Raw genomic sequence first — 24426 nt, 5'->3', positions numbered from 1 at the left:
CCTGACCTTTCCTACAAGGTAGAGCGGTCGCAATGCCGGTCTCGCGAGATAGCTACTTGATCTTTGTGTGGCTGGGAGCACGGAGCCGAGACGGAAGTTACGTCAGAGTCCGGTCAGCGTGGAGTAGCGACCATTTTTGTTGCGGGCTGCCTCGCACGGTAGTGTTGGGTCTTCTGTTCGCAGCAAGCGCCCATAGCGGTGGCGTGGTGGTGATAGTGTGACCGTCCATCTTTTCCTGTCCGCCATCTTAAAAATGGGCGGGAAAGACAGGAACACATGAAGCGAGAGCCGCCTTGAGATATTCCTCTTCCTCCTCCATTGCCAAGTGTCCCGGAAGTTGACCGAGGGAAAAGGAAGCGAATGAGGAGTTGCTTCTTGGCCTTGATGGCAACATCTGGGGGAGTTGGGCACAGAAGGAGGGACTGAGCGGGGGCAGCCAGGCTCTCGTGCCGGCGGCTCTCCCCGCTTCTTCCTTACATCTCTGACAGGCGGGCGCCGACGAGGAGGAGAACGACGACTAATCCACCTGCCGGCCGCCTTTGCTGGGTGAGCGGGAGGGTCGCCGGCCAGCTCAGCCTCTCTGCTGCTGCCGCCGCCTCTCACCTCCTCGCAGGGAGTCGGGGGAGCGCGCGTCACTTGAGCTGCCCGCAGCTGGATCGGGACTGCGGAGGGGAGGCGAGGAGAAGCGCGGCCTGTGGCACTGGCTGTTCCGCCAGGTTCTTCTCGCCCGACTAGGGAGCCTGCAGTGGGCGCGGGGCCCTCTCCCACACCCGGCTCTGAGCTTCTTGGCAGGCGGGCAGGTCTCGGGTGCGCGACGGGGCGGCCTCTGGCTTGTGGAGGGAAGGGGGAGGAAGAAGGGGGGGGAGGCCGCCCTGCCGCCTGCTGCTTCGTGCAGCGCCCATGAGGTGCATCCCCTCCTCGTCTGGGGTCGTGAAGGGCCGCCTCGGGTGAATTGAGCGCCCCGCTGAACAAGAAGCAGAAGCCGGCCATGGACGACCTTTTGTCTATCAGCCTGCTCTCCCTGGCGATGCTGATTGGCTGCTACGTGGCAGGAATCATCCCTTTAGCCGTGAACTTTTCCGAGGTAAGAAGCTTTCACCATAACTGCCGCCGATCCGCTTCTCGAATCGGAGGAAAAGGTTGGACGACACGCGCCGAGGAGGAGGAGGAGGAGGAGAGGGCGGAAGGGTTGTCACTGCTGACTGTTTTAAGGGGTCGGAATGCGCATCCAATGAGAAATGTTGGAGTGGATTAACAAAATGAATGCTGTGAAGTATATGGTGACGAGGTAGGATAATAACGGTCGATAAAAATATGTCCGAAAGGAACTCCACATTCCAATTTAGCTCTTCATGCTTTGCTGCCCCCATGCAGTACAGCAGTCCAAGAAGGAAGCATGAAGTTTTAAAAAGTGACTTGAATTTGCATGCTCTCTGAGTGGGCGCGCAGGGTGGTGGCAGGAGGCCCCCTGTCCATTGGACCCCCCCCACCTTGGAGGCCACAGGACGGGACCCCGAAGTATGGGGTTTAGAGTGCCTCTGCCAAGCAGGATGTCTCTAAATACCATTTGCAGGGGAGTAACAGCAGGAGCAGGACATGCACAGACTTCTTGCCTGTGGGCTTCCCAGAAGCATCTAGTGGGTCACTGTGTGAAACAGGATGCTGGACTAGATAGGCTTCAGACCTGATCCAGCAGATCTGTTCTTATTGTAATTTTGCAATGCCTGGACCAATTTGAACCAAATTTGGTATAGTTTTAGGGATGCATAGAGGCACCTTAATGGCATAGTTTGTGATGATGTCATCCATCCCAATTCAGGTTGGTGAATGCATGAATGTTTGAGGAGGAAGTTGGTAATTATCAATTAAGATTATAGTGAAAGGAAAGTAGGTAGATTAGTTCTTACCAGGACTTCTTGTTGATATATACAAAAGCAGTCTTTAACTCCATGCCTCAGTTCAGATGTAATGCTAATCATGGTTTAGCATGGCTTGAAGAATCTTCAGAACCTTCTGAACAGCCTGGCATAGAGGGCTGTAGCAGGTAGGCTAGATTGCTGAGAATGGGAGCCCTACCTTGCATATGCAGAAGTGATTTTCGCTGCTGCAAGGCACCCTTCAGTCCAAACCAATATTTACCCTAAAACTCATTCTTGTGACAGGCTTTGTTTCCTGTAATATAGTAAATATTGAGTTTTATTGCAGGAAAGGTTAAAGCTGGTCACGGTTCTTGGTGCTGGGCTCCTCTGTGGAACAGCCTTGGCTGTCATTGTGCCTGAAGGAGTACATGCACTCTATGAAGAGGTTTTGGAGGGTAAGAAAAATATTATTCTTTCTCTGGTATAAAGTATTCTAAATGAAGTTGACCTTTTGGTTAAACATTAAGCAGTGGCTACTATGAAAGAGTTGCTTTTTGTTTAAGCTTAATTTGCCACAAGTCCACATAGTATTCTATAACTCGAAAGCTCTTTTGAATATTAGTAGTTGTTGGACAACTTCTTGCTTTCTATTTTCAAACTAGTTAAAAGACTATGGGACTGATTCTGTGAGTCCAAGGGAGTTTTAACTTTGTTTTTCTTGAGCAGCCCGGTGCATGTAGCATTTTGCTTTTGAAACAAAAGGGACTTTTAAAAGCTGTTTGGGATATGGCATGAAGATTTCGACAATAACCATTTAAAAAAGAAATCCAAAGGGCTAGCTTGAGGGGGTCTTCCTGGATCAGATGCTGCTTCTGAAGAATGTGGTGGCCAGAGGTACCTTTGCCCAGCTTTGACTGGGGTGCCAGCTGTGCTCCTTCCTCAAGAAGGCTAATCTGGCCTCTTTCACCCATGCCTTAGACATGTTGGGTTTGGATTCTTGGGTTTGGATTCTTGGATTCGTGCTCTGTGTGGGTCTGCCCTTGAAAAGTACTTGGAAACTGTTGCTGCAGAATGCCACTGCTAAACTGATATTTGGAACTACCTGATATGTGTGTATTGCGTCAAACTTGAAGATAGGCAGCCAGTGCATGTATCTGTTTCCAGTTCATGGTGCTAGCTATTACCTTTTAAAATCCTAAATGATGTGAGCCCTCAGTACCTTAAGGACCACCTGAATCATCAGGTCAGCTGACCAAGCCAGCTGGGAGGGCTCTGCACTCGGGTGCTGTGGCCTGTTGAAGCCCATTTGTTGAGCATGTGAAACAGGGCATTCTTGGTGATTGCTCCCAGGCTGTGGAACTTGCTCTTCACATGAGATTTGCATGGCTCCCTCGCTCCCAGTCTTTCAAAGGCAACTGAAGTCCATCCTTTTCATTCTGGTCTTTGACCAGTGATGAGCTGCCCTCTGATTTCCTTGTAGTTATGTATGTTTGGTTTTTAGTTGTACTTCTAATGAAACATCTTTTTTTATTTTTTTGTCATTCACCACCCTGGGGTCCTAGGACAAAGGGAAATATACACATGTAAGTAAATATTTAAAAACTGCAGACATCCTGCAGGTTGATGTAGTGGAACAAAACAAAATCTGAGAAATTCTTGGGGTCAAGTCATGTAAAAATATTTGTGACTAGATGAGAGGTCCAATAAGAAGAAAGTAAACAGCTATGACTATAGTAGGGGTTTAAAAATAATTGTATTAGATTGTACAGGGTCCTCAGATTTCACTGGAAGTCTGAGCACTCTCAGCTGGTTGAATCACCATGATTTTGCTGCATCCTTTCTTTGATTAGTGGTAAGGCCTAAAACTGTTTGTGGGGAAACAGTCAAGTCTGATCATTTTCTTGGGAGTAATCAGAGTAAACATCTAGGAAGACCTTTTCTTCTGAATCAAAGTGTCACCAGAACCTTTAATGTTACGTCCACAAGCCAAAACAAAAGAAAAAGGTTATAGTTATTTAGCAGTAAATAGAGTATATATGATTAAAACATTTAAAATCAATTAGAAATTTTAACAATATTGGAAACAGTAATAATAAAAATTAAAACAATAAAACTTCCTTATTAACCATCTGGTGACATATATTTATGATCAAGCTGCTGAGGATTCGTTGACAGCTATGTAATAACAACCAAAGTGTCTCTTCTGAGGTTGTGGCCAAACCCAGAGAGATACACTTAAATTATTAAAATAAAAATCTTATATTACTACCAAACTGGCCCAAGGCCCTGTGTGAGCCTAAGTTGCTTTTTGTATCCAGGCTCATATATTTAATATCAAAACATTTACAGCTGTTGCAGACAGTAATGGAATTCTGTGAGCCTCTGCAGGATTTATTCTACAAATTTGTGATCATGTTATGCAAGTTCAGACGTGGCTCAGCATTTTGTGGAACTTCACTTTTTCTTTATTTCTTTTAAGCAAGTTTCTAGCCTGCAGAGGAGAACTCCAGCAACCTCAAACAGGCTCTCTTTAAGCTGCTGTCAGGAGAAGGGAAAAAACAGCAGGAATTTATCCTGCTGTTTCATGTCTCTTCTTTTCCAGACTGCATTGCAAGTAACATAAATTTCACTCTTTCTTACAAGCTTGTGGAAGAGGCGGAGTCATATTTCACTTGCCAAACTCAATGGTTTACCTTATCTGGGTGGTGGGAGATATTACTGAAAACACATTATACCAGTTTTCCAGAATCTGGCTTCTTGTTGCTCTCCAAGGATAATTTATGGCACTGATTTTGGTTTTAAAATTCCTTCATAGTATGCGTTCAGCATGTCTGAGATTTGATCCTAAATGGAAATAAGAGGAGCAAAATGACAGAGAAAAGTAAATATAGAGACTGTGCTGTCCAGTTTATCTAAAAGTGCATTTCCAACTTTTTTGTTGTAATGTATATTCAGTTTTTATACAGAGCGATAAAGCTAAAACAGGTAGAGAAAAACTGTGCAGAATCAGAACAGTAGAAATGTGTTAGTACTGAAGAGGGAGCAGATGACTTGGTAGAAGAGGAAGTTAAACACTCATCTGATATTTATTTATGTATTCGATTTCTATACCATTCTTCCAAAAATGGCTCAGGGCAGTTTACACAGAGGATGGATGGATAAATAAAATAAAATAAGATGGATCCCTGTCCCCAAAGGGCGCACAACTTAAAAAGAAACTCAAGATAGACACCAGCAGCAGTCACTGGAGGTACTGTGCTGGTGGTAGATAGGACCAGTTACTTTCCCCCTGCTAAATAAAGAGAATTGCCACGTTAAAAGGTGCCTCTTTGCCAAGTTAGCAAGGGATAGTTAAGGATTACAACAAAAGAGAAGATGCCAGAGGCACAGGTGACACTAACTGTGTAGTACATAGAGTTATTTATTTACTCTTTAAAAGAAAACATGAAGAGGCTGATCGCCTTCGAAGAATACATATATTCTTCCCTCTAATTCTTCCCTTATATTCCCTCTAAGGACATGAAGTTGGCAGAAGATGACAGAAAACTTTATTTGGAAAAGTAAAAAAAACTAAGGGTTTTTCTGTACTGTGTAAAGAGATAAGAGTATTGGCGGTTTAGGCATCTTTATTATTGCAGTCAGCTATTACCGCACTGCACAGTGGATAACTTTGATAGGTGTTAATGCAGATGATTCAGTATGGTTTTTGTGAATATAAACTTGATCTCTAATGTATTTATCTTGAGTACTGAGGTAGACTTGAAAAAGCATATAAAAGAGAATCAGTTATAATAAGGCCGTAGAAATTGTGTTTAAAGAAAACTTAAAACACAGAAATTGTGGTCATCGTCCCCTGACAAACACTTTGAATCTGTGTACATATGTGTCAATTACATGATTTATTTATATACTGCGTTTATATAATACCTTACTGACAAGGCATTCAAGGCAGTTTTCTATGTTATCCTAAAGCAAACAAAAGAAAAAAAGAGTATACCTGTCTTAGGCCATTGGAAGTCTCTTCTGGAGCTAATGGCATGAAGCCTGGGCATCTTAAAAATCCTTAAGGTGAACATTGAACTTGGTAATTGTGGACTGGAATTTGTCATTTCTAAACATGGATTCTTGCCTTTCTCCTAGCACATTGTGTGTTTGTTGGGAAGTAAAATTCCACTGAATTCAATGGACTCATGAATATCTGTATAGGAGTGCCTCCTGAATGTGCCATCTCAAATATACCTTGTGCATACCAGGCAGGGTGGATTTGATTTAAATCAAATAGATTTAAATCGATTTAAATCACTAGTCAGTGAGACTAGATTTAAATCATGGTTTTTTACGTAAATCATGGTTTTTTACATAAAGACTCATTCTTGCTGGTATAGTCTTAATATTACACCATATATATATTATACCCAGGCTAACTTGGTAGAGTTAACTTTTAACATGGGGATTCTCTTTATTTAGCAGGGGGAGAGTAACTGGCCCTATCCACCCCCATCACACTACCTCCAGTGACTGTTGCTGGTGTCTATCTTATGTTTCTTTTTAGATTGTGAGCCCTTTGGGGACAGGGATCCCATCTTATTTATTTATTATTTCTCTGTGTAAACCACCCTGAGCCATTTTTGAAAGGGTGGTATAGAAATCGAATCAATAATATTTACAACCAGATGAAGGTTTCATTTTTGATCCTTTTCTAGATAGAATAATTGTCCAAAATAATCTTACAGAAACCTCTGGAAGAGCATGACATTGTGAATGGGTTAATGAAATTTATTTACCAAAAAATTTAAACATTGCATGCTACATAATTAAGAACTAATCCTTATTTCATGGTGAATACCTTTGGACTATAATGTATCTTAAATAGAAAACTATCTTTAGATAGATTTCTTCCTCAAAAAGCATTTTATTTTAAAAAAATCTGATTTAAATTTTTAAAAAAACTTCTTTGAATTTAAAAATAAATAAATCATTGATTTTTATCTACCCTGATACCAGGTTTTTCACTGTAGGCTTGGGGAAATTTTTCTGGCTTTCCTACAATAGTATAGTTCCTTTTTTTTCTCCAAAATTTTACCAGCACCAAAGTATTCTCTGAAAGTTGTTGAAGACCTTTCCGTTTGGAGTGTCATTTAATAGCAGTTGGAGATAGAGGTGCTCTTATTTGACAGGGAGCATATTCCTAAGTCCCAGGGCAGCCACAGAGAAGGCCTGGTCCTGAATCGCCACCAAATGAGATGATGGCAACCATAACATGACCTCCCCAGATGATCTTATTAGGCGGCTGGGCTCATGACAATGAAGGCGCTTTCTTAAGTACCCTGGACACAAGCCATTAAAGGCTTTAACCAGCACTTTGAATTTTGCTTAGAAGCACATTAGCAACCAGTGCCGTTCTTTTAAAATGGGTGTTATATGGTCCCTTCGGGTTGTCCCAGAGATCAGTCTGGCTGTCACATTCTGTACCAATTGTAGTTTCTGGCCTTTGTACAAAGGCAGTCCCATGTAGAGTGCATTGCACTAGTAGAGCCTGCATTGCACTAGTAGAGCCTGCATTGCACTAGTAGAGCCTGGAGGTTACCAGCATATGTTTTAAGATCATTTACCTCCAAGAATGGACATAGCTGATGTATTGGCCGAAGCTGATAAAAAAGTGCTCCTAGCCACTGTCTCACCCTGAGAAACCAGAGAGAGTTTTGTATCCAGGAGCACTCCCAAGCTACATACCTGATCTTTCACGGGGGAGTGTAACTCCACCTAGAACAGGCAAATCTAACCAACTCTGCTTAAGAACTGTGAAAAAGAAGACTTCTCTGAAATTGGTGAAGTGTTTTATTAAAGTTTTTAAAAAATTTGCCTGAATGAAGTCTAACAGAGGCGCTCTATTTGGTTTAACAGGAAATATTGTTTAACCAAGAGTAGATTACTTTCAGTGGACTTGACTGTCATTAGAGATTGCAACACAAGCACAAAGGTTATTGCAGAATGTGACATCCAGAGAGTTTCCTCTCCTTTATTTTTTAAAAAATGTTTTTAATCCTCTGGGCAAGGGAAACCCCAAATGGCTGGTTATTTGAGCACCTAAAATAGAAAGTTTGGGTTTCGGGATACCTGAGGGATCGCCTGCTCCTAAGGGTTTCTGCCCACTTGACGAGGTCATCTGAGGGGGCTCTGCTCCAGGTACCAACAATTAGGGAGGCTTGGTTGTCGGGCACGCGGGACAGGGCCTTCTCTGTTGCTGCCCCCAGGCTCTGGAATGCTCTCCCAGTGGCTATTCACTCCTCAGTCTCCATCACAGTTTTTAGAAAGCATGTTAAATCTTGGCTTTTTACCCAGGCTTTTATATGATTGTCTCTACTGCTGCTTCTTTGTATTTTGTACAGTTTTTATGCTTGTATTTTAAATCTTTTTAATCAGATGTTTTATATTTTAGCTTAATATTTAATTGACTTTTTTATTGTCTTGTTTTTATTTTTGTGTAAACTGCCTTGGGATTGTTTTAATGAAAGGCGGTATATAAATTTAACAATAAATAAATAAAGTGGATGTGTGTGCCTCAGTGCAGCTGTCACCACAGCTGGCCACTTAGCCATAATGGATTTTGTCATGAACAGAAAGTGAATAAAAGGGGGAAGCTTTGCAGGCTTCCCCAAGGACATTAGAGAAGGATCATCCAGCTGTCTGGTTTGTTCTTGGTCATTAGAAATTCAAAATTGCTGTTCTGTCTCTCTTCCTACCTGCACCCCCCCATATGAACTGCTTGCAGAAGGACTTTACACTTGTGCCAAACTGTTGTTCTAACTAGTGACACTAAATCTGAAGCATAGGGTAGCTTATGATTGTGCAAATTGCATTCCAAATTAGTGTTGCACTATCATAAATATGCTTATGATTGTGCAGCTACAGCATGCCTCACTTATTTTAATGGGAATTTTGCAAAAGAGCTGTATAGACCTATAGTGCTGTAGTGCGATTCTGAGTTCTAGTGCAACTAAGCCATCATGCTGTACTAGTGTAACAGTGCTCATTCTGCATGTGGTTCCTCTGGATGTTGGCCTATGTCTTTGTTAAAAATGAAGTTTGTGTTCCTATAATAAGTTTGATTACGGATATTTTTAGCAAAGCATTAAACACAGTGAAATATAATTTCTAAAATCTAAACAATTGTAAAAGTTGACAGGAAATGCATGGTTTCTACTTGTTAGCTTTAAGCACTTGTAAGCTGCAGCTTTGTTGGGAGTTAAAATGTATAATCTGGCACTTTCTGCTAGCACAGTGCACCCTTTGGTACCAACCTAATAAAATTAGCTTCTCTCAGATTTTAGTTTAAATTTGCTCAATATAAATTTTTTAAAATTTTGCTAATGGACCTTTTCATAAAATGTATTGGAAAGCCATAAATTATCTGATGATGACAAATCTATGTTGAGAATGCAATGCTTGAGGCTTCTGTGGTTGTCATTGCAAATCGTCCTGTCTGTTTCTTTTTAGTAAAGCACCACCCAGCCAGTGAAAGTCAAAAGGTAGTTGAATCGGAGAAAGCTGCAGATGTGCCAGATGTGCACGAGCATGAGCACACCCATGATCATTCGAGATTACATGCATACATTGGAGTTTCCCTTGTCCTTGGCTTTGTCTTCATGCTTCTGGTAGATCAAATTGGCAGTTCTCACGTACACCCTACAGATGGTAAGTCAAGCTTTCTTGAGAGGTAACCAGAATGGATAACAAGAGTCTTATTCAAGTAGCTGTACACAATTATAATGTTTAGAGTTCAGTCACCCAATGCTGTAATCAAAATGTTCAGTGGCCAGGAAGATTCTAATCAATGTACATATTCTGCAAAATAAGATGGCATAATGGTGATGAAATACGCATTCTCCAAAAGAACACAAGCTTTCCCCCACTTTAATGTCCAAGTAAAATAAAAAGATGTTAAAAGTAGCAAACGTTTTGATGTCACACATTAGCTTCAGTACCATATACAGTGGTGGCTGAACTGTGCTCTTAAATACAATAGCAATAGCACTTACATTTATATACCGCTCTATAGCTGGAAGCTCTCTAAGCGGTTTACAATGATTTAGCATATTGCCCCCCAGCATTCTGGGTACTCATTTTACCGACCTCGGAAGGATGGAAGGCTGAGTCAACCTTGAGCCCCTGGTCAGGATTGAACTTGCAACCTTCTGGTTACAGGGTGGCAGTTTTACCACTGCGCCACCAGGGGTTCTACAACTCAACATCATGACTCGGCACAGCTGACAGTAATTGTTTTAGAGTCAACCAAGTCCTGTTACAAAACTCCCAATATCTCATAAGCAGAGGGAGATAGTAAAAATTCCCACCCTCGCATAATAAGAAGGGAGAGTGATAATTAGAGAAAGAAAATTCACTCCCTACTGAATGTCAGCGCTTCCCTCATTTCTTCTTTAGCGTTTATGGTGGGACGCAGCTGTTCTATATACATAGCTTCCCTGATTTTCTGTTTTCTCACACCTGCCTCCACAGCCAAAGTGAATTATCTTTGTATTCACTACTGTACATGATGACGTTCTTTTAACATGCAATCGCCACAGTTTTCTGTATGTTGTATGCCTGCCAGATGGTCCTTGTATCCAGTGTTCTCTCTATTTTTTTTCCATCTGTGTACAGAATGAGTTTTGTTCTGGGCGGCAGTACCAAGAAAGTGTGTGCACACATGCATTCAGAGTGGGACCTTTCTGATGCAACCTGAGCGGGATCTAAAATTAACTGAGCGGACATTAAAAAAAAAAGTGTGAGCACACACATGGGAGGGAACACTGCTTGTATCTTTTAATCAAGGGTCTACCTGTCTCCCTCATATAAAAATGCATACATTCCATACAAATGGCTTTATACACCATGTCCTTTATCTTCCTTCTTTATTCTCACAAATCTGGGAATCTTCCATTTCACATTTATTATCATATAGTTCTGATTCACTAGATGCTGTCTCAAGGTCATAGGGGCTGTACAAATAACATTGACTTGCAAACCTTGTTTCTTTGGGATTTGCAGTGCCTCTCAATTAAAGCTGTTGTAAAATATGAATGAACATGGTGATTGTCATGACTTGAATAGGTTGAACTTTGTGAGATTTCTATGGAGGTTCAGAAGCAAAATTGTGACTGTTGCCAACAAATGGCAATATTAAAGCTTTGCTCCAAAGTCTACTTTCTACTAGTGAAACAAATTAAACAGAATGATGTGTGCCGTGATTTTTTAAAAAATGGTTTCATGATAATCTAGCTTGTATTTTAAAAGAACGGTGCTTCAAGCCTGTAAGTATCATTTTTTCAGGACTGTAATCTAGAATACTTTATTTAAACAAAATAGTAGTGAGAAACCTTGCCCAGTAGAACAATCAAGTTATCAAAGTATTGGGTAAATACTGGTAAATCCACCCCCAGCACAGTACTTCCAGTGACTGTTGCTGGTGTGTGTCTTAAGTTTCTTTTTAGAATGTGAGCCCTTTGGGGACAGGGAGACATCTTATTTGTTTGTTATTTCTCTTTGTAAACCGCCCTGAGCCATTTTTGGAAGGGTGGTATAGAAATTGAATTATTATTATTATTATTATATCCAGTCTAATTCATAAAAGCTTAGTTATAACTGAAAATGCTATTAGGTGAAAAGTAGCATGTTATACAATAAAAAGGGAAGGTGGCACCCCAGAATTAAGGCACAGTGTTTTTTTGAAAGGGGGCAACTTTGTATCTGGATTGTTCTATTTTCTACTTATCCCAAACTCGAAGGAATCTGAAATGCTAATTAATTGCTGAACTGTACAGTTTGATTTTAGTTACTGAAAAGTTATGCCTGAACTCCTGTAATATTTCTCTTTTAGGATTCTCTACATGCTTATTTATATCTTATTTGGTTAAGATTTCTTAATTATTTCAGACCCAGAAGCACCAAGGTCAGGCAACTCCAAAATTACTACTACATTGGGACTAGTTGTCCATGCTGCAGGTGGGTTACTGTTGGGGTGGGGGTGGGGGTGGGGGTGTGTGCATTTACTAAGGCCAAAAACGTTTGGATAATTTCAGGTTGCTTGGGTTATAATTAAGCTTGCTTTCCATGGCACTGTTGGTAGATGAAGAGTCCTCTGTATCACGCTTGCTATACCTTCTCAGAGAGGTCATTCTCACATCTGGGCGGGCAGGGCAGCATGTGGAGTGAGGGGAGGGCTTGGTAAACTTACCTTCTGTTGGGACCACGAAACACACTCCCAGATGAGCAGCACTGTGTGCCTGCCGCACAGGGGTTGGCATGAAAAATCCTGGAAATCCCATAATGCACCATGTGGGTGCATTGTGGGGATCCCCCCCAGTGACAGGAGGTGCCTGTCAGTGTGTCTGCACTGGCTGAAAGCAGCCGGAGCTGACACACAGTCAAGGAAACACAGCGAAGGGAGCGCTCTCTCCCTTAACCTTATTTTAGAGGCGGGCTCCCTAGGCGGGTTTGCCGTGGAGACACTGCCATTAGCCAGTCGGCATCTGCAGGTTTCCACAGGCAGCCAAGCCCAGGCTTAGCTGCCCTAGCCTGGTCTTGGCTGCTTGTGAGAACACCCTCCATTTACTTAAGGATAAGGATAAGAGAAAAGGAGACTGACAGCAATCCTTTAGAGAGATGTTATTTCTGATTACATGCAGCTCTGTGCTCAGGGAGCTCCTATGCATACACAGAACTCCCACAGAAGCATGAAGCTCTGTATTTACTTCAACTTGGAGAAAGTTGGAGCTGCCAGATCATGTCTGTGGACTGAAAATTTGGAGACAGTTACAGGAATTTTATTCACACTGAAAGTTTCAATTAGCATGGTGGTTTAATGGTGGTTTTTTAAAGCTTAAATTAACCTATACCAATCCTCAGAAACTTTATTCTTTCTTGCCCCTTGCACTTCATACCTTTTAGGAGGCAGATGAGGACTTTACTGTGAAAATAGTCCGAAAATAAAATAAAAGCTTTAAGACCTTTGACTCCAACTTAACAGATTAAGAAAATAAAATCTGATACACTTTAGAAAAGTGGTGTTGTCATGGGCATATTTGGGTGAACGGTTTTTTATGTGTTGACCTCATGGTTCAGTTGAAACTCTTACCATTGATCAACATTTGTTTCTGAATTGGTCATCATAAGGGAAAACGGGATATGATAAGAGAATGGTGTGTGATGGGTGCAGTTTGTGTGAACTGGCCCTAGTATGCGTTTGATGATCAATTGATGGGTTCAATTCTTCTTTTTGTCTTCTCCCTCCCTCCCTGCCCCCCACCCCCGCCATGAAGCTGATGGTGTTGCCTTGGGTGCAGCTGCTTCAACATCTCAGACCAGTGTCCAGCTAATAGTGTTTGTTGCAATTATGTTACATAAGGTAAGTCTTGCATGTGAAACCTTTACATGCTTTTAGTGGATGTTGGGAATAATGGGTTTGAATCAGTGGTCCCTCTAATTATTTTTTCATCTCTGTGTGGAATGAGTTTTGTTCTGGATGGCAGTATCAAGGCAGTGTGTGCGCATGTGCATGCAGAGTGGGGCCTGCTAAGGGGAGGGGTAGGTAAGCAGGCGACCTGCTTTGGGAAAACTGAGCTTGCCTGCGAGCCCGGTGGGTCCCACGATCCGTGGACAAAGGGCTAAGCTCCCTTTGCCTGCTTTCCACTGGTTGTGAGAATACCCTCAGTGTGTCTTCAGAAGAAATTTATGCATTTTTCTTTATATAGAATGACAGCATTTCAGTAGTAAAAGCATGCAGTTCAGTGCATAGCTTCTGAAATATTTCTGCTAGCCTCATAATTTCTCTCTTTAATGTATGTGTTTTTCCCTAGGACTGAGTAAAGCTTTGGGCCAGTATTTAGTTCTGAAGCAAAATGGCTGCTTTGACCTAATCTGGCCCAATTTGATCCAAATAGAACCACTGGCTAATTCAGGCTGAGTCTGACCTGCTTTGCTTCAGGCCCCTGTGGCCCAGGCACGGCCCCAGAAAATCCCACAGTTCCCAAAAGACCTTGGAACTGCAGGAAGAGGAAATCAAAAACTTCTTATTGCAGTCCTTTTCACTAAAGTCACATTGCTACAGCTGTGCCTATCTCCTGCCTGCAAATAAAGGGTTGGCGAAAGCCCTGCAAGCGCAAACACATGGAACTGTTTCTCCAGTCTTAAACTCCAATCTGAATCAGGAGATGGCCCCCTGATTCGTGTATATATGTATTTATTTATTTATTTATTATGTGTGTGTCTGTGTACCTACATACACACACACACCCACATATCTTATATATAAAACAAGTTATTGCCAGCATCTCAAACATATCACTTGTAAATTGGGAACTGTGCTCTGCAGTGCCTAGCAGCTGATGTTGATCTGGGTTAAGAGATTATCAGTGTGTGGCCATGGGACAAAGATTGCTTATGCACCATCAAGCCATTCCCTCTAGCTTCTGATTGTTTGACTGAGGTTGGCTGAGGCAATAGTGTTTCCTTCAGAGCTCTTTACATCTTGTCTTTCAAAGTTGCATTCTATCTGTCATGTTTTCACAATGACAGATTAAACTAACCATGATTCAGAATTATACACATTGAGATGAAAATTATAAACTATCATACACACTGGGATCTGAATGGGCTGTAACTAACCAGCAGAGATCTTTGGTTCATGGTGAAAAGCACAGTGCAAATGTCAGCTCAAGGTACTTCATGAAAAAGCAGATTCAGCATTGAGAATTACAAGTGGAGAGATCATACATGTATGAACCCCATCATTTTATCTGAACTGCATGTAGAGAGAAATCCTTGACAGAGGTATCTGGCTGGTCACTATGGGAACACAGTGCTTGACTAGGTGGGCCTTTGAGTTGATTCAGCAAGGCAGAATTCTTATCTGTATATGTGGTAGCTGGAACTTGATGCTGTTTTCCTCTGCTCCTGGGTGAATTAATGGTGTGCAGTTTAAAAGTCAAGGGGGTGTAAGTTAATGTGATGTTACTGCCACAATAGCATTAAATATACTTTACCTTTATAATTTTTATTTAATCTAGTTACAATTTTTCCTTTTTATATAGAATATTAATGTACTCTTCAGAAATTAGAATGTTGAAATAAACAAAAATTAAAGGTGGCCAACTTATCTTTACTGTACTCCAGACACTCTTATATTTCTCCCACCCCACCACTATCTGATCAGTAGTGGTTTCCTTGAGGACAAGTGTTACCTTAGTTGCTTCTGATTATCTGTTAACTCAGTCTAATTGTGCATAATGAACTCACTTGATTTGCAGTGAAGGGAGGGTGGGAATTCAGTAGAAGTGGAACAATGGGAGATGATGATCACTAACCTCAACGTCTTTTAATTCAAAATGTGAGCCTTTTATTGATTCTTTAATCTTGGTTTCCTGCTTCTGATGGCTAATAGAGAAGCAGTTTATTTTTACAACCTTGCTTTTAAATTATCAATAAAAGGGAAGCTACTAGGGTGGAAGCTTGTGAGAATGCTATCTTGATTAACCTTTTTAGAAGGCTTGGTAGAGATTCAGATCCTTGGTTTCTGATGTGTTAATAGTAGCCTTAGTAGTTGAATGTGACCTCACTGAGAATCGGCATAAATGAAGAGAAAACAAAGTAGAACACAATTACAGTTTTGCGGCTATGAGGGTTAGCTAAGCACTCCATTCTACATAAACAGCAATAATGATCACAGCCTCTTTGTATTCATAATTTAAGTCACCAAGGTATTTGTTGGCTATTTTTCTGTTGCAGGCACCAGCTGCCTTTGGCCTCGTCTCTTTTCTTATGCATGCTGGCCTTGAACGAAATCGAATCAGGAAGCATTTGCTGGTTTTTGCACTAGCAGCACCTATTCTGTCAATGGTGACTTACTTGGGGCTAAGCAAGGTAAACATTTTTGGGATTTAACAACTTAAAATAATGATTAACAGCTGGGAGTATGGCAGATGTTTAATAGAATGTTCCAGCAGTGCTTTACCCAAGTTGTCTATCTTTCCTCACCTGGTTTTGCAGATACATAATAAGCATGTTGGGCAATATATTTTACAGCTAAGCAAATACTTCTTTGTTTCCTTGAGTGGTATGACAACATTTTGAATTGCCAGGCAATTGTACTGTGACTAAAAACATTGTGAATCTCGTGTAGGTTATAGCATCTGCTAAAGGTACAATTATCTGGCCCCCGTACTAACATCATTTGAATTGGAGGACATTACCTGGCCATTTCATGAGGTTTTATGAGCCATCTGTAGCCCCCCCCTTTTTTTTCCCCTTCACAAGTGCAAATGCAGTAAAGGTTAATCTTTGGAGGGGTGATGAGGGGAATTAGCGTTGCCAAAAAGACTTGCATTTAGTAGGTGCCTTTTGGTCAGGCAGTGGCTTTGTGTTTTCAGCAGAATAAGTAAGAGAAAGAAAGTATTAATAAGAAGGGTCAACTTTGTATTTTGTCTCCCTTCCCACCTCCTTGTTTTACAGAGCAGTAAACAAGCACTTTCAGAAGTGAACGCCACTGGAGTTGCCATGCTCTTCTCAGCTGGAACTTTTCTGTATGTTGCTACCGTTCATGTCCTCCCTGAAGTGGGTGGAACGGGACATAGCCACAAACCTGAATCTGCTGGAGGAAAGGGACTCAGTCGTTTGGAAGTGGCAGCTTTGGTCTTGGGCTGCTTGATTCCTCTGATTTTGTCCATTGGTCACCAGCATTAAAGGTCTGAAGTCCACCAACCTTCGACTCCTCAGTCTGGTCTGAGCAGCAGTCTGTTGTGTCAGCTGCTCTTTTATCATTGTCTCTCTTACCCTGTTAACTGCCCCATCCGTTTAAGGAGTCAGAGAGAAGCATGATTGCAAAAGAAGGAATTCTGGGAAAGCTTTTAGTGTAGCAGACAGTATTTTTGATGGCCAGAGATAAATTCTGCATAACTTCCCTTTTCTGAAGATACTTTAATTATGACTTCCTGCCCTATTCTCAGGGAAGTTGGAACTTAGATTTTATGACTGATGTTTTGGGAAGAACGTTGTGGCTCATTATGAAATCATAATCACCAAAGTATTCTGTATGTCAGCATTCACAGCTGGCCTCCTGACGTTGGATGCTGCCTTCTAACATGTGGGACTACTTTTCACCACCTCAAGATTTTACATGTTATATAATGGTGGCACGGACCGTCCCGGAGGAAGTATCTGATGTAGGTTTTGGACAGTGTCATTGAAAAGACAAAGCTGTGAAGAAATATTTGTGGCATGAAACACTAGGCAAGTTTAACCATCCAGATAGGATTCTTCCATTGCAGGAAGTGCACCTATTTTGCTCCTTGTGTGTAACAATCTATACACTAGAATGAGGATGCCATATTGGGCTGGTGGTTTGGTGGTTTTGCACTCTGAGGAGTGGGGGCTTATTGGAATGGACACTCTACAGACCTATTTGCAAAAAGTAGAATGTTGAGTCCTGGACAACAACAGGAAAAGGTTCCCAAAGCAACTCTCTCTCTCTCAAAGCAGATACTTTAATACTTACCATTATAAGCATTCTAAATTATTGTGAGCCTGTTAGAACTGAGCCTCATTTTCTCTGGAATATTTCAATCAGGTCTGAGTGGAAATGCTGCTCTGGAATGTAGGGCCAGTCAATAATGCCTTTCCATGTAAAATATGCTACCTTTTTAGCCAGGGAACTTCATTTCATTGTGAAAGAAATGGCAGGAGCTGGGGGCAGAAGCCTAGAACAAAGGTATATGTTGATTATTGGGACACAGTTTTGACATTAGTCTTGAAATCTTTTCTACTTTCTTTGCCAAACGTTTCTCAGAGAATAATCATATTTTCACTCTTTAGAAACAAGATACAAGTATGAAATAACTGGTTTTTCTAGCACTGGTTATTTCTTACTGGCAGAGATCTATTTTCTTCCTTTCCCATCAGTTCATAGCCCTGAAGCCAGCGTAACTCAGACTCTCTTCCATGTCTATATTTGCAGAGAATAGTGGTATGATCTGGCATCTACAAAGCCACTTGCCAGTGGCGAGTGCCCCCAGCCCTTGAGCGAACAGGACACCCAGCAACACACAGATCTCCTCACCAGAGCTCTTTTCCATTGCCATTTTTGAGAAGGTAGAAAACAGCCAGAATTCTTTCTGAGCAGTAGGAGAGTGTTCCTACTGTTTCTTACCATCTCCATATCCCAGTGCAAGTGACAGGCGACCCACCCGTCTCTCTGCCTGTGTGCCAGAAAAGCATGCAGAGGGGATTTGTGGCACACACAAATAATGGCTGGCTAGTGAGCTAAGCATAAGTTTATGGGTCTCTGGGTATGGTTTTTGGTGAGGCCTATATTTTGAATTTGTGATGACTTCTGACTGATGATATTGGTACAGCAGCAGTAGTCAAAATCAGGACTTCGCCAGGGATCTTGCCTTTTTTTTTTTTTTTTAGTGAGAGGAGTTAATATTGGTAAATTAAGTTTAAAATCGGCACAGAATAATTAGTGGGCAGCATCCAGACTAATCCAGTCTGGATGCTGTCTGGTGTTGATTTTTTTAAAAAGTAACAGTAGAACCAACTTAAAACCAACACTGAGTTGACCTACTCAATGTGTCCCATCCTGCCAGCTACATGAGGCACACAAGAAACTTGGATAAACCTCTTGTTCTTGTTGCTTGCCTTGTGTAAAAAGAGAGAGAGAGAGAGAGATTGTCAAATTGCTGGTGAGCTTGGTGCATTGTGTAGGCTTGCTGTACAGTTTTCTAAATGTGAGCCTTCTTCGAAAATGTATAAATGCTTTCCTCCTGATTAGTTTGAGTTTCATTTCTGTATTATAAAACAGAAATTCTCCCTTATAAACTAGCACAGAGAAAACAGAGCTGAAGTAACTGGTACATGAACCAATGTGGCTTATATGCATGTTCTATCTGCCTACTTAATGACTGTGAAAGTAAACTGGGCATAAGAATGATGGAAAGTCAAGTCTGATCTGCAACAGTGGTCAGGATGATAAGAATCTTGCTTCTGAGTCAGCAAGCAGGAAAATGGTGGGGACTTGGGATTGTTTTGGTGAACAACAAACTTGATCTGAAATTTAATAGATACAGAGGTACTTGGTGTAGGAATTTGATTATAAGCCACACCAAAGAATCACTTCTGCTTTCCGAGTATTATGTTGAATATTTGAGATAATAGCATTGTGATATCTCAGTAATCCTTCTGTAGGACAGAGCTGACTTCTGCAGTTGTCTCAAGCTTGATTGAAGAATTTTGGCCAGAAGCTGCCTGTGCTGGATCACTTCCTATTTATGAAAAATCTCTGCCAATACTGGCTTTCCTGTTCACGGAGTCTGGGCCTAGTGCGCTTGGCAGGAAGCCTGTGTTTTAACTCAAGCATTTGAGACAGTGAGGCCATGCACACAGCCATGGAGGAGGAGGGCAGGTGGGGCGGAGGCATGGATGAACATACCTCCCCCCTGCCCTCCAGATGATCAATGGGCTCCTCTTTGGTGTGCTGGTGTGTGCCCATACAAGCCACGCTGATCCCAGCAGTGCGGATCTCTGGAGGCCAGGAAAATGAGACTCTGCCTCCAGGAATCCCAGAATGCACCACATGAGGAGTGCAGTGCTTTGAGGGATTCCCATGTGAATTAGGCACTCTAGGTGCCTGACTCTGTGTACGCTCAGGCTGTGTGCAGCCTGAGCATACACTTGGTCCCAGACCTGGGTTAGAGGGTGCACTCGCACCTTCTAACCTGGATTAAAGGCTGGGTAAATAACCCGGGCTTGTGGCAGAGGCAACACTGATCCTAGTGCTGTAGGCTGGGCTGCCCTAGCCTGTGCTGGGCTGCTCATCTGCCCAGCCTCAAAGTCTAGGAGTCAATATACTGAATCGATCACACATTATGCAGGGGAAAGGCAAGGTGTGGCACAGAATAGCAAAGGCTTGTGAGAATGACCATTTCCAAGTATGTTCAGGCAAAATTTAAGATGAAATTTAATCAGGACCAATGCTGTTCCACCAGTACATACTCAGCATTTAATGATTCCCTCTCCCAACACTACCACTTTAATCACTACTGTGTGGTGACAAGGGTGCCTTGGTGCTTCACCTAAAAAGGACTGCAAGTATTATCATAGAAGTGGCTAGCAACAAGAAGGGAATGTTTAGATTATGAAGAACAGGCTCTAGCAGCATACCAAATGTTTTGTATCCATCTTAATTAAAAAAAAAATTCCAAGTTGAAGTAAAGTATTTACTGTGTCCCAGCCTAATAATCATTTGAATTCAGGACTTCTGCAGTCTAGTTCCACTCCTCACACATTTTATTTATCAACTTCAAAGAGTGGTCTAGACTCCAACAATAGACTATGGGAGATGTGGACTATTGAGATGAAGAAGCATAATTTATAACTTCTTGCACATCTAGTCTCTGCACCTTCAGCTATTCATATCCGTTGAAAGTGGAAATCTACCTAAGATGACATACGTGGACAGCATTATGTTCAGCCATTTTACTATTTTAATGCTATTTTTCACAAAATAAAGGGATGATCTCTTGCCTAGCAGAGGAAAATAAACTTAATTTATAATACCTGTGCGGGTGGTAGAGCAGGCATTTTAAGGGAATACAGAATCTCCAACCAAACTTGGATGGACACTTCTCGGAATTTCTGAAAGTGATAATTTGAAATGGTAGAAAACTCCTCTTAATTCTTCAGAGAGGGCTCCACATCCTGCCTTCCAGGTAGTCTCGATAATAGCAGGTTTGCATTATTCATAGCCAGCCGTATTAGACTGGGAAAACTTGAACTTATGTGTTGTGCTGCTGTGTTAAGCTCTTTCTTGATGAACCACAGGAGAACAAGCAACATTCAGAAGCGGAATATCGGTTTCAAAAGGAGATCAGCTTCTCTGTGCTTTAGTTACGTCTGAGCAGCTCTGACTTTGTGGGCACGGTGTTCCCCAGTCACAGTTGTATACCTGATTCTGTGTACTAAAGTGTAATTTTAATGTCTTTTTCAAGATTATTTGTACACATGAAATCATTCCATGGATGGCTGCCTTATTTTTGATTTTTTTCCCACTTTAATTGTGAACAGTTTAAAAAATATTGTTTTTATTATATTAAAAAATTTATTAGCTTCAGTGCTGAAAGATGTTGCCCTCATTTTTGTGAATGGTTTTGTCTTAAGAGGTTCTAGGTTTTGCCCTATGAAAAGCACAATTAAACATTTGGCTGTAGGGAGGAATTCTTATTTAGTCTTTGTCTATGGCTAGAAAGCATCTCAGGCAGGATGTACAGCGTTTTTAAAATACTCACACTCTTCTAACTAGTAATGTGCATTGTTATTTGTGGATTTGGGGACTTGACTAAAATGGATTCAAATACCAATGTATTTGCTTATTATATTGCCAAGCACATTGTATTTCTGCACATCTTGGCTGCCCTGGTACTGATGACTTGAAAACCTCTGGGGAATTGACAGAATTTGTAACTGGTTAATGAACAAGAAATACATTTCTGGGACAGGTGAGAACAACAATGTCATTACTCTGGCATACTGCTCTTTTATCTGGTGCTTATAGTTCAGTTTTAATTATCTACTGTGCTTTAAGTCAAAGTAAATTAACTGTTAGTGTACTTCGTAAAAATGTTTGAATAATAGGGAATTTCAGTGCTATACTAATTCATTTCAGTGGAGAGGGAGAAACAACTACTCTTCTGTTTTTAAATCTTAGGAACCAACTTAAGATGCCACTCGATCATTTCAATGTACTGCTTTATCTTTATAGACTTAGGCCACAAGCCTGAGCCCTATTCAGACATTATGTTGTACATGCATTCAGGTGTCTGTACACACATGCACATTTTTTGTGCAAATTGTGCATTTATTTAAAAAGTGAATCTGGGTTCAGGTCCCCTGAAATTCAGGATACATTCAACATAATAGAATGTACATTTGTACATGTTTTGGTGCGAATGTACAGGCAAACCTCGCTATCCATGGATCTGACATCTGGTTTTGCCTATCCATTGTCAGGTAATTGACACCCGACTTTGGCATACTCAGAGCAAAAATGGTTAAGTTCTGCATACAGGCAAGCCTCGTTATCTGTGGGTTCAATACTGAACTGATACCTTTTTAAGCTGCCAGAGTGCAGTGGGGATGTCTGGAGGCAGCCACAGCATTCGTAAATGGCGGCAGAGGCGGCAGCAGAGACACCTTTTCCCTCCCAAATGACCAAGTGGGCCGGTCTGCACTCCATTTTGAGCTTCTCTGAGCATTCCTCCATGGCCACCATTTGGAAGGATGGAGTCCCTGCTGCTGCCTCTGCCACCACTTCCAGGGGAGAAATGGTGGAATTGGGCCTTTTGAGGGGCATTGCTGGACATCTGGAGATCCTTAGAGCATGGTGCAGCACTTGGTTTCTGTAATCTATCGAGATTTTAGTCTCCCCCACCACCAGTTGCATTGATCCAATGACTCATCCACAGCTGTAGCAGAGAACAGAACCCCTGTGGATGACAGGGTTCACCTGACCTGTACCTGCATGCATGTAAAAACTGAACCTGGGTACAGGCTCCTCAGTGCATGGTCCAGATAGGAAGTGACTGCTGTACCTGTGTTCAACATAACATGTGATTCACTGTACCTGTGTGCACTGTGTTGAACATAATGGGTGAACAGGGCTACATGTAAACCTTGTATACACAGTACACACATTTAAAAATGTCATTAGGGGCTCAAAGCAACAATAGTACGTGCTGTAAGGGAGCATGTATGCAATGAGCAGTCTCTTTGCTTTTATCTATTCAGGGGTATGTAGGGGCTTACACGACTTTATGCTGTGAATGTCAGAATATGGCTTCAAATGCACTTTCTGGGGATCCAAGATAACCCTGCTTCCTCCCCCCCCCCCCTTACATGAAGATTTAATCCTTTTGAGTGTGCAATTTTTGCTAAAGGCTTAAAAACTAGAGAGAAGCCGGCTGGAACTTCCTGTGGGCCCACAAAGGAAACACTGCTGGTTTAAATAAATCTGTTTTGAGAATTTTACTTTACAAGAGGGGTCCCATGGTAAGTTATTGAAGCTTAGCTTGTACCCTTAGCAGCCTTCAAAACTGAAATAGGAAGGAATACGCTCGATTCCAACTTTGGTCCTGTGAATGAGGTAGAATGTTTATTTTATTTTTATTTATTGTTAAATTTATACCCAGCCTTTCATTAAGAAAATCCCAAGGTGGCTCACAATAAAATTTAAAAACAAGATTATTAAAAAGACACATTAAAATATTGAGCTAAAAAATATAAAAACAAATCTGATAAAAAAATATTAAATTAAAACACAAGCATAAAAACAGTACAAAATACAAGAAGCAGCAGTGGAGACAATCATATAAATGCCTGGGTAAAAAGCCACAATTTGACATGCTTTCTAAAAACTGTGATGGAGACTGAAGAGTGGATACCCACTGGGAGAGTATTCCAGAATCTGGGGGCAGCAACAGAGAAGGCCCTGTCCCATGTGCATGACAGCCAAGCATCCCTCATTGTCAGCACCCAGAGCAGAGCCCCCTCCGATGACCTCGTCAAGCGGGTAGCAACCCTTGGGAGCAGGCGGTCCCTCAGGTATCCTGGGCCCAAACCATTAAGGGCTTTAAAGGTCAAAACAGCACCTTGAACTGGACCCGGAAATGAACTGGCAGCCAGTGCAACTCTTTCAGAATGGGTGTGATGTGCTCCTACCAGGCAGCTCCAGAGAAAACCCTAGCTGCCGTGTTTTGCTGTAGTTACCAGATATTCTTCAAGGGCAGCCCTACATAGAACGCGTTACAGTAATCCAGCCGTGATGTGACTCAGGCATGGGTAACTGGCCAGATCTGCCTTCTGGCCACAGAATGTGCTGTAGAAACCAACGTTCATCATTGCAGGGAAAGAACAAAAGCACTGACCTGGTTATCTTGCCTGTAGTTAAGACTGTATCCACATGGTGGTGTGCTCTGAGCAGAGAAGGTAGCTCTTAAGTGTTCCTGGCTGAGTTCAGACGTAACAAAACCGCAGGATGGCAAACCCACAGTTTCAATTTAAAACTAAATTGCACTGCAGATGTTTGTCCAACTGCAGTCCGGCAACCTGCATTTACAGGAGAGGGGAGCCCTTCCCTGCTGCTCAGCCACTGAGGCACATCCCAGCAAGTTCCATGGCCAGACTGGGCAAAGCATCACCACATCTGCTGAATACCTGCAATTGGCCATGATCTCAAAGAGGGTGTGTTTGTGCTTGGCTAGATCCGGTTTCTCCAGGCCGGTGACAGCTTAACCCCTTCCTCACTGCACTCCCAGTTATGTTGTCAATAAAGTTGTAGCAGAAGAGTGGATCACGGGGCAAATACTTGACAGCAGAGGAGCACATCTTCATGTGGGTTGGGCTGGTCATAGGTGTGGGTGCTGTTGTCTTTAAAGTTCTGTACATTCTGCTGCATGGCTTGCAAGCTGTGTAAGGATTTACTCAAGTTAGAGCAGCTTGCCAACCCACCTTCATGGCTGCCAAA

At 41.9% G+C, this 24426-nt stretch overlaps 1 protein-coding gene across 3 annotated transcripts; it reads left to right on the top strand.

Moving 5' to 3' along the window:
• Positions 1 to 117: 117 nt before the first annotated feature.
• On the top strand, positions 118 to 21018 carry SLC39A9 (solute carrier family 39 member 9). 3 transcript variants are annotated; one of them, XM_053255842.1, is made up of 8 exons: positions 118 to 1084; positions 2206 to 2314; positions 3422 to 3442; positions 9357 to 9554; positions 11793 to 11861; positions 13178 to 13263; positions 15642 to 15776; positions 16365 to 21018. In XM_053255842.1, exons 1-8 carry the CDS (start codon positions 989 to 991, stop codon positions 16593 to 16595), a joined length of 945 nt encoding a protein of 314 aa, XP_053111817.1. In that variant the 5' UTR covers positions 118 to 988; the 3' UTR covers positions 16596 to 21018. The 3 variants fall into 3 exon arrangements, with proteins under 3 accessions (XP_053111817.1, XP_053111827.1, XP_053111839.1); XM_053255852.1 differs by lacking the exon at positions 3422 to 3442; XM_053255864.1 differs by lacking the exons at positions 2206 to 2314; positions 3422 to 3442 and having other exon boundaries at positions 952 to 1084.
• The last annotated feature ends 3408 nt before the right edge of the window (positions 21019 to 24426 follow it).

Source organism: Hemicordylus capensis, chromosome 1 (genome assembly GCF_027244095.1).
Source record: "Hemicordylus capensis ecotype Gifberg chromosome 1, rHemCap1.1.pri, whole genome shotgun sequence".
Classification (NCBI taxonomy): Eukaryota; Metazoa; Chordata; class Lepidosauria; order Squamata; family Cordylidae; genus Hemicordylus; species Hemicordylus capensis.
This window is presented reverse-complemented; position numbering and strand designations above follow the sequence as displayed.

Coding starts and splice junctions, on each gene's coding strand:
- SLC39A9 (XM_053255842.1), top strand. CDS start 989: ATGGACGACCTTTTGTCTATCAGCCTGCTCTCCCTGGCGATGCTGATT. Junction 1,085..2,205: donor TAGCCGTGAACTTTTCCGAG/GTAAGAAGCTTT, acceptor GTTTTATTGCAG/GAAAGGTTAAAGCTGGTCAC. Junction 9,555..11,792: donor TCACGTACACCCTACAGATG/GTAAGTCAAGCT, acceptor TAATTATTTCAG/ACCCAGAAGCACCAAGGTCA.